The sequence below is a fragment of the Gymnoscopelus braueri genome, assembly GCF_963280865.1.
Source record: "Gymnoscopelus braueri genome assembly, chromosome: 14".
NCBI lineage: Eukaryota > Metazoa > Chordata > Actinopteri > Myctophiformes > Myctophidae > Gymnoscopelus > Gymnoscopelus braueri.
In genome coordinates, this window is record NC_137619.1 from 36130340 (window position 1) to 36144748 (window position 14409).

At 39.7% G+C, this 14409-nt stretch overlaps 2 protein-coding genes across 4 annotated transcripts; both read left to right on the top strand.

The window, feature by feature from the left end:
* Positions 1-221: 221 nt before the first annotated feature.
* Positions 222-9229, top strand: znf451 (zinc finger protein 451). 3 transcript variants are annotated; one of them, XR_013934420.1, is made up of 13 exons: positions 222-338; positions 1093-1160; positions 3288-3371; positions 3489-3602; positions 4053-4155; positions 4286-4436; positions 4534-4660; positions 4832-4991; positions 5411-5558; positions 5689-7201; positions 7294-7363; positions 8098-8495; positions 9098-9140. XR_013934420.1 is itself a non-coding variant. In XM_080449130.1 (13 exons), exons 2-13 carry the CDS (start codon positions 1101-1103, stop codon positions 9136-9138), a joined length of 2631 nt encoding a protein of 876 aa, XP_080305256.1. In that variant the 5' UTR covers positions 222-338; positions 1093-1100; the 3' UTR covers positions 9139-9229. The 3 variants fall into 3 exon arrangements, 2 of the variants coding, with proteins under 2 accessions (XP_080305256.1, XP_080305257.1); XM_080449130.1 differs by having other exon boundaries at positions 8098-8157; positions 9098-9229; XM_080449131.1 differs by having other exon boundaries at positions 8098-9204.
* An 895-nt stretch (positions 9230-10124) lies between these two features.
* On the top strand, positions 10125-14325 carry bag2 (BCL2 associated athanogene 2). The gene is made up of 3 exons (XM_080450282.1): positions 10125-10355; positions 11224-11333; positions 11693-14325. Exons 1-3 carry the CDS (start codon positions 10231-10233, stop codon positions 12085-12087), a joined length of 630 nt encoding a protein of 209 aa, XP_080306408.1. The 5' UTR covers positions 10125-10230; the 3' UTR covers positions 12088-14325.
* Positions 14326-14409: the final 84 nt, after the last annotated feature.

The window sequence follows — 14409 nt, forward strand, 5'->3', positions numbered from 1 at the left end:
TTGCCGATCTACAAGCTCACAGCGCGGTAGATCGGCTATTTTCAGTGCGCGACACCGTCGTACGAAGGAGCACAAATCAAACACCATGTATTACTGTGTGACTGTCGGCGGGCCTGCAGAGATGGGCGGAGTTAGTAACACATCTGGCTTCAGCCTGTTTGGCTGGCCAAACTCCGTACACGCGGGATACTCGGCATTACAAATCAATCAGCACAATAACACGAGCGGGTAGTTGAACACAAACACCGTCACCGTCCCAGTGTGCAGCGCGCGCTTCGGGTTGCAGCCGCCAAAAGGAAGAGCATTCCCAAATTTCACAAATCAATTCAACAAAACAGGTATGTAATCGAGACGGTTGATGCTGTTAGTTTTCAGATTTCAGCATGAAACACCCATGAAGCAGTGCATTCACTACAAGGCGCCCTCTTTCACTTTAGCAAACATGCTAGTTTGTACCGCGCTGCTTAGGTAAGTTAGCTAAACTATGTTAACGTTAACCAGAGATAGTCTTAAGTCTACTGCAGCATGCACAAACTGTTAGTAACGATACTAATTGGGTGGACTGGTGAAGAATCTATCCTGCCCATATCAGTTGATTGATTTGCACATGTAGCCTACTAGTAAGATAAGTGTGTGTGTGTGTGTGTGTGTGTGTGTGTGTGTGTGTGTTCATTGAGAGGAGATATTGATTTTCGTGCTCGTGTGAACGTTAACCCATTTATTAATATTCAAACCTATATTTCTTGATGAATCAAAGACGTAGATATAACCACATTTGTCACAATTCTATTGATGAGGGAATCTCTAGGCCCTTTAGATGCTATGTGTTAGCTTGGGTGTTTGACATCTTGCTCAGTCACTCACTTCATAAACCAGTGCCGTCACATATCTAGATTAAAAAGTGACAGAACCCACATTCATTGGACTTTGTGTATAAACAACAGTGCATGCACACACACAGATTAATTATTCCCAAGATATATAGTATAAAGATCAATCTCATTCTCAACGAATCTGCTTGCCTGGCTAAATGTTGTTGGTTTGGTGTACTGGATCAAGTCAAACACTGCGATTTGTTTGTTTTTTCCTCAGATAAGACCATGTCCTCTTATGTTGAAGTGGATGAAGATGAGGTGGAAGGAGATGTGGAGTTTGTATCAGTAAGTGTTGTGTGGGTCAGCACTGGGCGGGCAGTGTTCAAAGTAAATAAGCTCAAAGGTTGAAATAAGATAAGTCACACCAAAAGCAGTTGCTTATTTTAGACAGCTAGAGAAATTAGTATTTCTGTGTCTGACTGATTATTAAGTATTGTGTGCTCAACTGTGCTGGAATTTTGAGTACTATCAGACTATTATCAATGAATCAATTGGTGGACACCTGTTATCAAATATACAGTAGCACATTTGAAAAGAAGAGTTTCAAATTAAATACACAATCCATAATTGGGTGATGGAAGAGTACTGTTAATGAGGGATAAAAGAAAGGACTGGTTTTTAATGGCTGGCTGGTCCGGCTTCCCCACAGGGGTGTCGATTAGAACACAGGACAGACAACTTCTCTCATTTATGGGTTTTACTTAAGAGGTTAATGAGCACAGTACAGGACAACACTTGTGGGTGTCGTTTTCTGCAATCATACAGAAAGTAAATAATTATAATTACAGCAGCCAATATATCAATCTGACAAAGGCATTATGCTTGCATACTGGACATCATGAACTACTTGTATTGGCTACATACATTCATAATGACATAAAACATATCACTCTGACAATGCTTGGCAAAGCAGTATGCATACGACTCATACAACTTATCAGAATTAACTGTGAATTAGGCCTAATGCCCATTGTTCAAATACACATGCGATGTCGTAAAACAAACAGTGGAACATAAACAATACATTATGGAATAAACATCAGCATTTCAGTCACTTGAAACTAATGCACTTATAATGAAATAACTTCCATTCTCTTGGTTACAATGAAATCAAAGCACTTGAATATTGCTACTGTCAGACTGTCTGGCAACACCATTACCATGTGCACAAACATCGTTACAAAACAGAACACCAAAGCATAAACTAGGAAACACAGGACTTACATTTGCATGAACGTACACAAACTTCAAATGACTTCGAGCACAACTTCTTAATGTGATGAACTGTCACACTTCTGACTGACATGAACCGTCTGAGCAACTTCGTTTTATATGGACAGACACACTTCTTTTCTGCCTGATGTAAGAGGAGAAAAGGGGATAAGTCCACTAAATTACCTGCAGGTGCGTGCAGGCAGGGTTTGGGCCCTGATGACCTGTGCACACACTTAATGAGCACACACACTTAACTCTCTCACTGGCAGGTCCTACAGATCATGCAGGGTGTCCCATAGTGCATATTCACACGGCGGCCATTTTGGAATTTAACATAGCGTTGCTGTGGCAACTGGGGTGGCATTTCATTGACTTAATGGCAATATGGCTGCCGTGTGAATATGGTCTATAGCCCTGGTCCAGAGCGTTAGTGAGTTCTCTTACGCCCTGCCAGGCGCTCTGTGCTCAGCCCTTACAAAGAATTCCACTGCCCAGCTAGGGCTCCAACTGTAGTAAAAATAAAGAAAACTACTTCACTGCTCGCCAAAACAAAGACTGTTTTGTGTTGTTGAAAGTCTGTTCTCCACGGTGGGAAGCCTCTCAGCACCCCACCTTCTTTGTATAATACACTTTTTGGGCAGAAAATAAAATATGTCCGCCAGATGGAAATGATTTAATTTACACCTCTACAGATATGGTCAATATACATTACAGGCAGGGATAATAGATGTACAGTATATAAGTGTCTAACATCAATTAGTGTAGGTGTCTTGTTAAGAAACGGCTCGTGCTGAACAATATTTAAGATGATACTGGGAAGAAGCAAAAAAAATAAACAAAGTAGAATAAATTACAGCAGACGGTGCTTGTGGAACATCTGATCATGTGCATTGGACCCTTTTCACGGTAGACATTTTTGACGGGTAAACACAGCTGAAAGTGTTCTTGTGTGCTAACGTGAAGTTAAATGTAAAGCAGGTGTCCATGCTGGCACACAGAAAAGCCTAACATAAACAATTAATGTTGTAATTTTCAGCTATAGCCTATTTATCAGTCAAAATGTTTTACAATGCAGTACAAACTGTTTTCTGTGCAGTTGGTTGGATGTACTTCTTAGTAAACTGCAATTCATTTCCATGCCTCCTTATTAGGCCTTTATCAGTGTATGTATGTAATAGTAGAGACATGTAATTTCAGGAGCGCACTGTCAGACCAGTTACGGATTTCATGGAGTTAATGAGCGATAGTGATGAGGAGGGGAGTTCAACCATGGCAGAAACGGTGAGTGACTAAAAGAAAATATAATAAAGAAATAGCCTAAACCTGATGTCTGCTAGTTTCTAACTACTAGATGGTTCTAAGAGTTTCCTAAATGTTATGTTCTCTCTTTTCATGTAGATTGAAGATGAGATTGATCGTCACAAAGCGCATGTTGTATCTACTTTGGATAGACTTGCACAGCAAGTTGCAGCAGAAAAACAAGAGAGAGCAAATAAATGTCGAGCTTTCAAGGTAAGTTGACCCAAAAGAATATTGAATTTATGCTTCAGCAGAAAGGTTTTTGTTCAATATGTCGCTTGACAAAAACAAAGTGTCACTGACTAGTTTTTTGCTTTAGACAAAGCTGCTGTTATTTAGTTGGCTGCTGTTGTAATATCAGTGTTTTGACGTCGGTCTGTTGACAAGGCTGCTGAACACATAACTTAATAGAATCTGTTTCTGACATCACATCAGTCTGCCACGTTTTAAAGGGCTAATACAAAAAATATACAGTTCAGCCCTGTTCATTGTGCATGTTATTTTATGTTGAGAACACTAGCAGTGCCACCTGCTGGTCAGAACTAGTATTATCAGTCCATTCAGGACAAAAAGGTATTTTAGAAAACTAATGAAGAATATGGATGGAATTAGATTACAGTTAATATCCCCTTGTTAATATTGATCTTTCCCCCTTTTTTTTAGGCAAAGCTAATCTCCCAAAAGGCTCATGGACAGGGGGAATTGGCTGCTATTAGAGGCAATACTGAGGCAAAGCGCTGTGTGGACATGTGGTTGAGCATGCCAGGTATGTTTTTGACTGCATAGCAAAAATGTAAAAGTATAACGACGTGTTAACAGTGAAATGTCAGTTGGCTTAACATGATCAGTTACCAACTATGTGGGACTTATTATGCTGTACCATTCTCTTTACTCAGGAGTTAGACCTGGTGTGATCAATACTGGTGCTGGAAGATTCAGCCGTGCTTTTCCCCAACGAAATAGTTTAATAACCAAACAAACCTGTCCAGTGGTCAACTGTCGCCGAGTTTATGACAATGGGCCTCTCCTCGAAGGTCACTTAAAAAGGTACTACTTTTCTGTACCTTTCCTGATGTACTACTGTAATGTTTTGTGATTAAATCTAACTTGTTAACAACAATTTGCATAACTTAACTTTTCGTAGATTCGATCACTCTCCTTGTGATCCAACTATCTATCTTAAAGGAAGTCCCTCAGAGCTCTTTGCCTGTGTTGCTTGTGGCCTACATTTCAAAGACAAGGAAGCATGGAAAGGCCATCTTCAATGCAAGGTTGGCTCCCCATTTCTAACAAAAAGGCATTAATGAGATTATTAATGTTCATTTCAACTTTCCTTCCCAAATGCTTAATATTGGACTTATTTGGAAAAGATAATTACTGTATATTGTATTTGTAATATGGGGGGAAATTAACATTACATTTGATTTCACATTGAATACTAGATCTCCTCATCCAATGCTGAGGGCCACACCATCACTCAGACCTGTCAGACGGTTGTGTGCTTTGCATGTCCTGCTTGCTACCTCCTCTTCAACCTCAGGGATGAGTGCCTTCAGCACATGTCAGCCAAAGATCACTTCACTGATTCAATAACTATGAAGGGTGAGAACCTCTGTACATTGAACTTTAAGGACATATGACAGATGCATGTAAAACTCTGTTCCTCCTTGTGTCAACCTCAGACTTCCAAATTGACCAAATAGGCATAGCAAATAAACCGTCGCTTTTAAAAAACTATTATTCTTTACTGTTATTCTGTAAAATGACTTTGAACTACAATCTAGACTGCACAGGGCACCTTTTATAATGTGGGTTGTAGTTTTAGACTTAGTACTTGTATGTATACAACAATACCCAAATTACTCACCTTTGCAGTGTTTCTCTGTGCAAATTAAGGAGGAAATATTTTGTTGTAGGTGTTTAATAATATTATAGATTAAAGGATTGTTACAGGCTGTAAAACAAAAGCAGGGTTAAGACTACCTTTTTAAAATAACCTTTTTTTCTCCTTTCTTTTAAAGCATCCAAAGAGAGAGTGCTGCCGGTTCCCATTCCACGCTATGCAAAGAATCGTATGATCGCCTTGTGCAAGGATGTACCTTTCAGTGTTCGATGTTCGATTTGCCGAAAAATACTAACCTCACATCAGGCAGCTCAAGCACACTTTAAGTAAGACCTTTTTTGTGATTATGCCATAATACACATGCAGTGACCATTTCTGATATCGTCCAATGTTAAAAGTGGACCATACATTTGATTGTCTCTGATTAATAATATATTGGTGATTTCTCTTTTTTAGTGTGTCTTGCAATCAGGCCTGTGCCGTTGCTGTAGCAGATAAAACGGTGGTGGAGATAATGAAACAGCTTCAAGTGCAAGGACAGTGTTCTCTCTGCTGTAAGATGTTCTTCACCAAAGCTGAAATCGAGAGACACAATGAATCGACCCAGCACAAGGTAGAGGTCAACCAAACTATGAACAGAGCAATTCTTCAGTACAGCAGCTTCAGTGAAATTCAACTCGCCAAGAAAGCAAAAGAGAGAGGGGAGATTAGATCGTCCACAGGCCTTGAAACGGTCCATCAGAAAAAAGGCAGGAGGGATGATTCTGAAGGAAGTCCGGCCAAGCGGCAGAGGCACTGCACCACTACGAATGGCAGCTCCAGTAGAGGCAGCAACCTGACACTAGCCTGGTTCTGTGAGTGTGGTCAGCAGTTCCCAGAGGAGGACATAGCCAGTAAGCATCTCCTGGCAATCAACCAGATTTTCCATCAATGTGGCGCTTGTGACAAACTCATGAGCGAAAGTTCAATTACCCATCTCCATATGAGTCGCTTCCACGGAGGGGCTCATCTCTCCAACTTCTTCTACCATTGTCGTCGGTGCAAAGTGGACATGCCACGATACGAAGACATCCTGCTGCATGTGTCGGAAGCTCACAGGGGTCACACCTACATAACTGAAAGAGAAGCGAAGCGGCAGCCTGTCATTGTTGCTGATGTCAAGCAGATGGCTGTAGAGGGACTCGTTCTGGGTGCTCACTCCCAACTCAGAAGAAGAGGAGGAGAAGAGGTGCCTTCTACAGCTGGGATCCCTACCTCAAACACAGATGAGAAATGGATGTGCAGGATGTGTGAGGACGTCTTTGATTCCGAAGCAGACGTCCGTAAACATTGCAGTGACTTGAACAGTCACAATTTCCAGAGGTTTGTCTGTGGCCACTGCACACAGAAGTTCTTCAAGGAGTCCACCATACACAGGCACTGCAAGAACGAGCATGGTGGGAAGATAAGGATGTCCCACTTCTGCGGCCTCTGTGACAGCATGCAATTTGAATGCGAAGGCGAGTTCTTGGAGCATTTTCAGAACCTTCATAGTAAGGACTATTACCACATGGAAGATGTTGTAGTTAGCAGGCCTGCAGTTGCTGAAGACGACGGGCGGTCTGAAAGCTTGTGCCCATGCATGGGAACAGAAAAGAGCAAAGAAGAAAGGAAGGCTGCATATACACAATGCATGAGGAACGTGGCCACTGAGGGAAAATGTCAATATGTTTGTTCTCCATGTGGCGTTTCTGTGTCCTCTTATGCACAGATTAAAACTCACGTTCACACTAAACACACTGCCCTGAAGCTGGAGAAGACCTTTGATGTAGAGTGTACGTCTTGCCGCAAGAGTTTTATGGATATTCCAAGCTTCCATGAACACCACCACTCCAAGCATTGTCCACTGGCACCATGCTGTGACAAGAAGAAGGCAGAATCCACTGCTGTCAAAATACTGAATGCTGACGAGATCAAACCGGGCAAAGATGGAAAGTGTATTTTGAATGTTGCAACTTAATTCTCTATCTTCTTCTTTGCATGCAGAATAATTATATGCCATTATTTCATGGTACTGTTGCAGGGATTGCCGATCAAGTGGCAAAGTTTTTCAACGTGGATAATCCCAGAGAAGATGGTGACGCCGATGAAGGTATGTTATAGCGAATATCCAGCATGTGACTCCAAATCCCAAATAAGTAACAGTGCAGTGTTCCTTTCAGGGATGGGTCAGAGTAATCAATTAATGGTAAGTGATATGTTTTGGTTAAAACAAAGTTTTTTTGTTGAAAGGTTAAAGCACTATATTTTGATAGTAATCATTGCTATAGAGTGTTTGTTCAGTAACAGGAGTCTCCCTGTCTGTCTCTCATTTTCAGGTAGGTGACAAAATCTCAGCCAATCAGGAGAGAGTACCCCATTTATCAGCTTCATTTTTGTAGTGTTCCAGTTCCAATTTTGTCTGCTCATTTCTTAGTGTCATCACCTCCAATTTCACTTGTTTAATCTGTATCCTGACTGAGTTCTCTATCCTGATTGGACAAAATTGGTATCCTGACCTGAAAAAGCATTTTCTGTTTAATAAAGAGGTGGAGAGACATGGAGACTCCTGTTACTGAGCAAACACTATAGCAATGAGTACTATCAGAATATAGAGCTATTTAACACTTATTTTAACCAAAGAAAATCACTTACCCTACCTTTTTAATCGTTATTGAGAATGCAAATTGTTATTAAAAATAAAGCGAAATAATTAATCTTAATAGTAGAATAATGAAAATGATTTTGCTCACTCATACACATTCCTAGCTGCTTTGCAGAGATGATTTGACACTATTCCTCAGTGTAGTGTATCACGTATTTTTTAAAGATGATACTTTCTTGCAGATGAATCTGATGAAGAGATGAAGCAAGCTTTGGCTCTGAGTCAAAAAGAATCAGCAGCAGGTCTGTGAGAAACGGAATGAGAGAAGGAATGAACAAAGTACTGCACTCTTTTTGTGTGACTGCTTCCAAAGTTGCAGAGCAGAGGAATAGGTCACACCGGTTTAATAAGTTATCCTAACATTGATGTGTCCATTACCATTCAAAAGAAACTGAAGCAATAGGTCTCTTAAAATGGTTCCTCCCCTAAGCAACAGATCTACTGTAATATGTCCCCTAAGCAAGAAAAAAGAAAAACATTTTCCCTCTCCTGTAATACGTAAGAAATAAAAAATAAAAAACCCTTTCTCTCTACTGTAATACGTTTCTTTTTCAGATACTCCTTGAAGTTTTCATTTGGGGTGAGGTTTTGGTCTTGGCATATAATTGATTCCATGATTATAAAAACTGTTACCAAACTAGTTGCTTCCCTTTGTTTGGGAGGGACATCATCCTGGAAAAGATGACTTCATACCGTGAAGCTGATCAACCAGAGTAGCTCTGTGTTCTATAGCACTTCCACCATGTCCTTCTCAGTCGATGATATATAAATTGTTCCATTCCCACACCAAATTTAAAGATTATTTTAATGTGTGTGGATTTGTTAATGCTTTATTTCAAATGGGTCAGTGGCAGGAAACCAAGGGCAGAGTGAGAGATAAGTTCATTCTATCTATGAACTTACCTACTCAGGAGCTGATTGAATCATCTCATTAAACACACATAGTGGATAGAATAGTCTTCCATCAAATATTATGGCCTTCAAATTCCTACATAGTCATCCATATTTTTGGAGGTCACTGTAAATCCAGCTGAATGTTAATCATTGCACCACTTAAGTATGATTTGTAAATTTGTATGGTCTATAAACAAACAGCTATTTAGATGCTTGATGGCTTGACTTGGATCAATTTTGTTTTCCATTTGTAACCCCTTAGTCATTATGCCCTTTTTATCTTCACAGAGTTGGAGGAAGCCCTCAAAAGAAGCGTTTTGGATTACTAAAGGAAGATATACTTTAGAGACTTGATCTCTTTATTGTTGTTGTTAAAACAAATCACACATTCATATTCAGCAACATGTATTTGTGTTCAGAATAATGTATTAAATAAAGTTTTATTTCTAAATATTTTGATTTCTTGAGTCCTTCCTTAGTAATTCCTTTTATGTAAAGCGACTTTGGGTACTTTGAAAATCACTATAAATATGAGCTATTATTAGGCCTATTAACTCAAATCACTTTATCAGAAAGACGGTTTATGACCCACAACTCCCAGCGTGGCCCGTTATAAACATTTTGGTCACATGTATGGCATTATGTAGAATTCAGGTTGCAAGCACAAGCACTGTGAATTTGAACTTTTTTCATGATGATGGTTTGGTGTAGAAAATCATGATGTACACAGTATGTGGCACTGTTGCAGCTTACCCCTGACTCTTGCTAGCTAGCTATATTTCAGAGATTGAAAAAAGTATCATCTTTCAAGTAAGATATGACAAATATTTGTGGTTGCTCTATTGTAATGTTCACATCTGGAAACTCAACGAATTGTAGTGACTCATGAGGTGTGGCATATGAAATGGAACCTCTATGATGTGCCCTCATCTTCAAGGAATGTAGCATCTCCCATATAACTGGTGCCCTTTGACCCTCATCCATCTCCTTAGCTCCTTTCCCTTCTTTCTCTTCCCTTACCTACTTAATCCTTACTTTAACCAATACATTTCCAGACAAATACGTTTGTAGCTTTATTCTACACGCACACATATTTTATGAGTTCAGTTAGTTTTTCAAATGTGTTTTTCAGTGTTCTTCAGTGCTTTTTTGTAGTTGTTTTTTTTTACTTCTGTTTTCATTTAAGTTGATAGGCTCAGTAAAAGTGACATTTACACAAAGCTGCTCCTGATAGTTCTCTGAGGGGTCGAAGGAAGTCCCAGCCCTTGTTTGGAAGCGTTTTCTCTGGGGCGCTGTCGCTGTTTACAGACAGTTACTGCAGCAGCTTGTGGGACAGTTTGTAACCTACAGGAACCTGTTCGCGTTTGGACTGCTGCTCTCCGTCCTCCTGTACCGTTATAATATATCATAAAACATTAATCATGGCGCAGGCAAAGATTCAGGCTAAAATGAACGAAGGCTCCCATCATGGCAAATTCAGCAGAACAATGTCCATGGCGGATCGTTCCGGACGACTTCTGGAAACTTTGGATGAGTTGGAAATGAGGTATGTTTAAGAGTAGGCCGGTTACGCGTTACGGCCATGTCATGTGTCATAAGAAATGACTCCACCACATGTTTCTGTCTTTAGAAATCTGCGCTGGTCATTTAAACGGAGCCAACACATTCAAATAGGCTACACATCTGCCAATCAGTAGAAAATGCTATAATATCATTTTCGGCATTCTGTTGCCTATCTCATCGTGGCATTTTGTAAAACATAAACATGTATGGTATTAAAGACAATAGTTAAACTCACGAGTGACCGCGCGCAGGCAATATTCTGTTATTAATGTTCATTGTTGTTGAGTAATGAATAGCCATGGATCACACGACGGTCGTCTGTCACGACCGTCATAGATGAACTTCAACCTGTTGTTTGCACATTCTCCCTTTTTGGCTCGTACATCTACATAAACGTTCAGATCTTAAATATAAACTGCTTATCCCATGGCCACGGATGTTACAATTCTGTTCGGGTGCTCAGAAGTACCCGTATATTCCATATTGTTCAATAAAAAGTATTTTAGTCCAATCGGTAGCCATTTTCTCCATATTTTTGCCATATGCTTTCAACTACGCGACCCTATCGGTTGGGATGTGTATTGCACTCTGATACATTATAACTCTATGAGAAAATGGCCACTGATCGGATTAAAATGCTTTTTATTGAACAATACGGAAGATACAGCTACTTCTGAGGGCCCGAACATAATTTTAACATCCGTAGCCATGGAATAAGTTTCTTTATATTTGACATTTGAACTTTTAAGTCGATGTACGGGCCGTAAATGGAGTAAGCGCAAACACCAGGTTGAAGTTCATCCATGACAGTCACGTTTCAGGGCTGAGTAATGAACTGTTTTGTTTCATAGGGTGGAGGCGTTACGCGAAACCGCTGCGGCTATGGAGCAGGAAAGGGAGTCCATCCTGGAAATGATCCAATCTGCGCAGAACAGTCAAGAAATGCGCAACATCTGTCCTGGTATAAGGCTACTACTGTCAATATTTAAAATCTCTATTTTGCTTTCAGTGCTTTAAGTTAACCTGTGTTTAAATGCAGTGGTACTGTAAAGTAACTAAGTACATTTACTCAAGTACTGTACTTAAGTACAATTTTGAGGTATTTATTTACTTTACTGGAGTATTTCCAATTTTCAGTACTTTTCTACTCCTACTACACTACAATACTTTTGTACTTTTACTCAAGTACATTTTTAATTCTGGACTTTTTACTTGTATTGATACTTTTACTCAAGTAAAAAATGTGAGTACTTTTCCCACTGTTTAAATGGTGCACAACACAACTGTCCATGTTTCCTTCTCTTCGATCCCTTTTTATAGGAGAGAGAGAAGAGTTAACCATCACCGCCAACCGCCTGCTGGGTAGAACAATGACCGTGGAAGTGTCCGTGGGAACAATCAGAAATTCCCAACAAGAGGACGCCCTGCTCAGGGCCACGTCGATCATTAACGACATCGTGGCCAAGTTGCTGGACGACATGGACGCCGGCAAACGGAGCCTCATGGCCCTGCACGCTGCGTGCGTGACGGACGCGCCACCTGTCCCCATCGATCAGAAGTTCCAGGTCGTGGTGATCAGCTGCGCCATGGAGGACCAGAAGAGGATCAAGCGGAGGCTCGAGACTCTCCTGAGGAACGTCGAGAATGGCGAGAACACCATCAAGCTCATGGATAACCTCAAACTAGACAAGGCAGAGGCTAATGGCAGTCAATGATGTTGTTGTAGTACACAATCTATTTGGTTATTTACAGGTAGGCTTATGGCATCAGGAGAACTGGGCACTTGAGAAAAGTGGGCCTGGGTTTTTTGGGGGCGAACATTTTAAAATCAATTTCTAATCACGCATTAACAATGAGGTGCATTGTTGACATTCTTGCGTTTTACACAGTGGACAGGATTTTGCACAATTTCCCAGCTCAAATAGGCATATTTGAAAAAAATATTTTACATTTATTTAGTTAATAGCTTAATTTACCAAACAAATGAATAATGGTGAATGTGGTAGGTAGACCCTACACCAAAATGTATGTTCATTTTAGACCTATAGGCTAAATATGAAAATCTTACAGAATTAATAGCCTATGCACATCACGTGTCAGTTATTGTCAGTGTGTGGGTTATATTCTTCTAATCAATTATGAAAATATATTGACTGTATTTGCTATTAAATCATGCAATATAATTTTGTCGACAACAGCCAACTACAATTCAATTCAACTGTTCAGTAGGCTACACACACACACACACACACACACACACACACACACACACACACACACACACACACACACACACACACACACACACACACACACACCGTGATGCTTTTAAATGCTATTTAAAAAAAAAAAAGCCATGCCAGGGCCTATTTGCCAGGGGCTACTTTTGAAACATAGGCTAGTAACAACACAAATATTGTATGAGGGTCAATGGCACAACATATTTTCAGATGGGTGATGGGTCATCATATAAAGTAAATAGCTACATATTTTGGGGGTCCTTGACACGAAAAGGTTAAAGACCTGTTTATCTCTAACTCAAATTACATAAGTGCTTTATATAGCCCACATCCAGTAACATTTCCAGGACTCAGGAGGGAGAACATGTCAATAGGATTTCAATAAGATTATGATAGAGGTGAGATAAATTATTATAGCAATATTCAGAATCCTAGGTATAGGATTCTATTGGAACATTGGAAAACTCCTACTGGATTCTTATAGAAATTCAGCATCCTATAGGATTGGAATTATTTTTAATCCTATAGGATTTTTTTTACTTTAGGCTACTTAAGGATAAAATAGTTAACTTAATGCTTAAGAGTAGGCAAAGATAGTTCTACAGGTTTGCACAGGGCCCACTTCGCAAAAGGGTCCAGTTCTCTTGCATTCAGCCAGATTGGAAGACCAAATTTGGCCATATTGAACGTTTTACTTCACCTTTTCTAAACATTTATGATTGCTACTTAATAGCCAATGTAATTTTTTCTGTATTAAGCACCTGGTTATGTTTTTCAAATGTACACAATCTGTACACTACCTCGTTTGGTGCGCAACAGTAGTACCACACAAAGTAATGAAGCACTTCACTGGGCCTATTCAAACATGAAAAAGACTAGCTTATAGCTGCACCCGTGGATTTCTTTTTCATGTAGCTGAAACACAAATATAGCACTAATAAGGAAATCTTTATATCAAAATGTGTATCAAACAGTTGGAGAAAAATAAGTTAAAAATTCGATTATTGATGTATGCCCATCCCCAGATCACTTTTTTCCACCATGTTCCTTTTCTTTGATGGGCAAACCACTTATGTTTTGAAATACACTTAAAGGTAGGGTAAGTGATATTTTAAGTAGTATATTCTAATAGTAATCATTGCTACAGAGCTTTTGTTCGGTCACAGGGGTCTCTCCAGCTCTTAAGTAAAGAGAATATAGTACATTTTCAGGTAGGTGACATTTAAGCCAATCGGGAGAGAGCACTGAAAATGCATTTTCTGTTTAATAAAGAGCTAGAGAGACATGGGAGACTCCTTTAATTGAACAGACACTCTATAGCAATGAGTACTATCAGAATATAGAACCATTTTGCAATTATTTGAATAATTGCAAATCACTTACCCTACCTTTAAATGAAGACATTATAATTTAATATATTCTTTTTCTAATTTTATCTTTAATCTATGCACCTGGTGTACATATACAGTGTTCTAAATCTGAGTTTCATAGTGAATAACCTGTCTGTATTCTAACTCTTTGACAGTCAGACACATGGTGAAGGAGTAGTCATCAAGTATACAGTAAATGTTTAGTAGGCTTGTACACTAGGCTACTAGATGTTTGACATGTCGCTGTTCCCAATATGTAAGAATACCCTATGTAACATCAGCTAGCATGCCATATTGCAATGACTGCCTTCTTGGCAATCACAATGTTACCCACAATGACTACTGTAAAGCAGTGGTTCTCAAAGTGCAAAGGTCCTTGAAGGGATTCCAGGGGGTCCCCAACAAATTGAGGATCCAGTTTTACCAC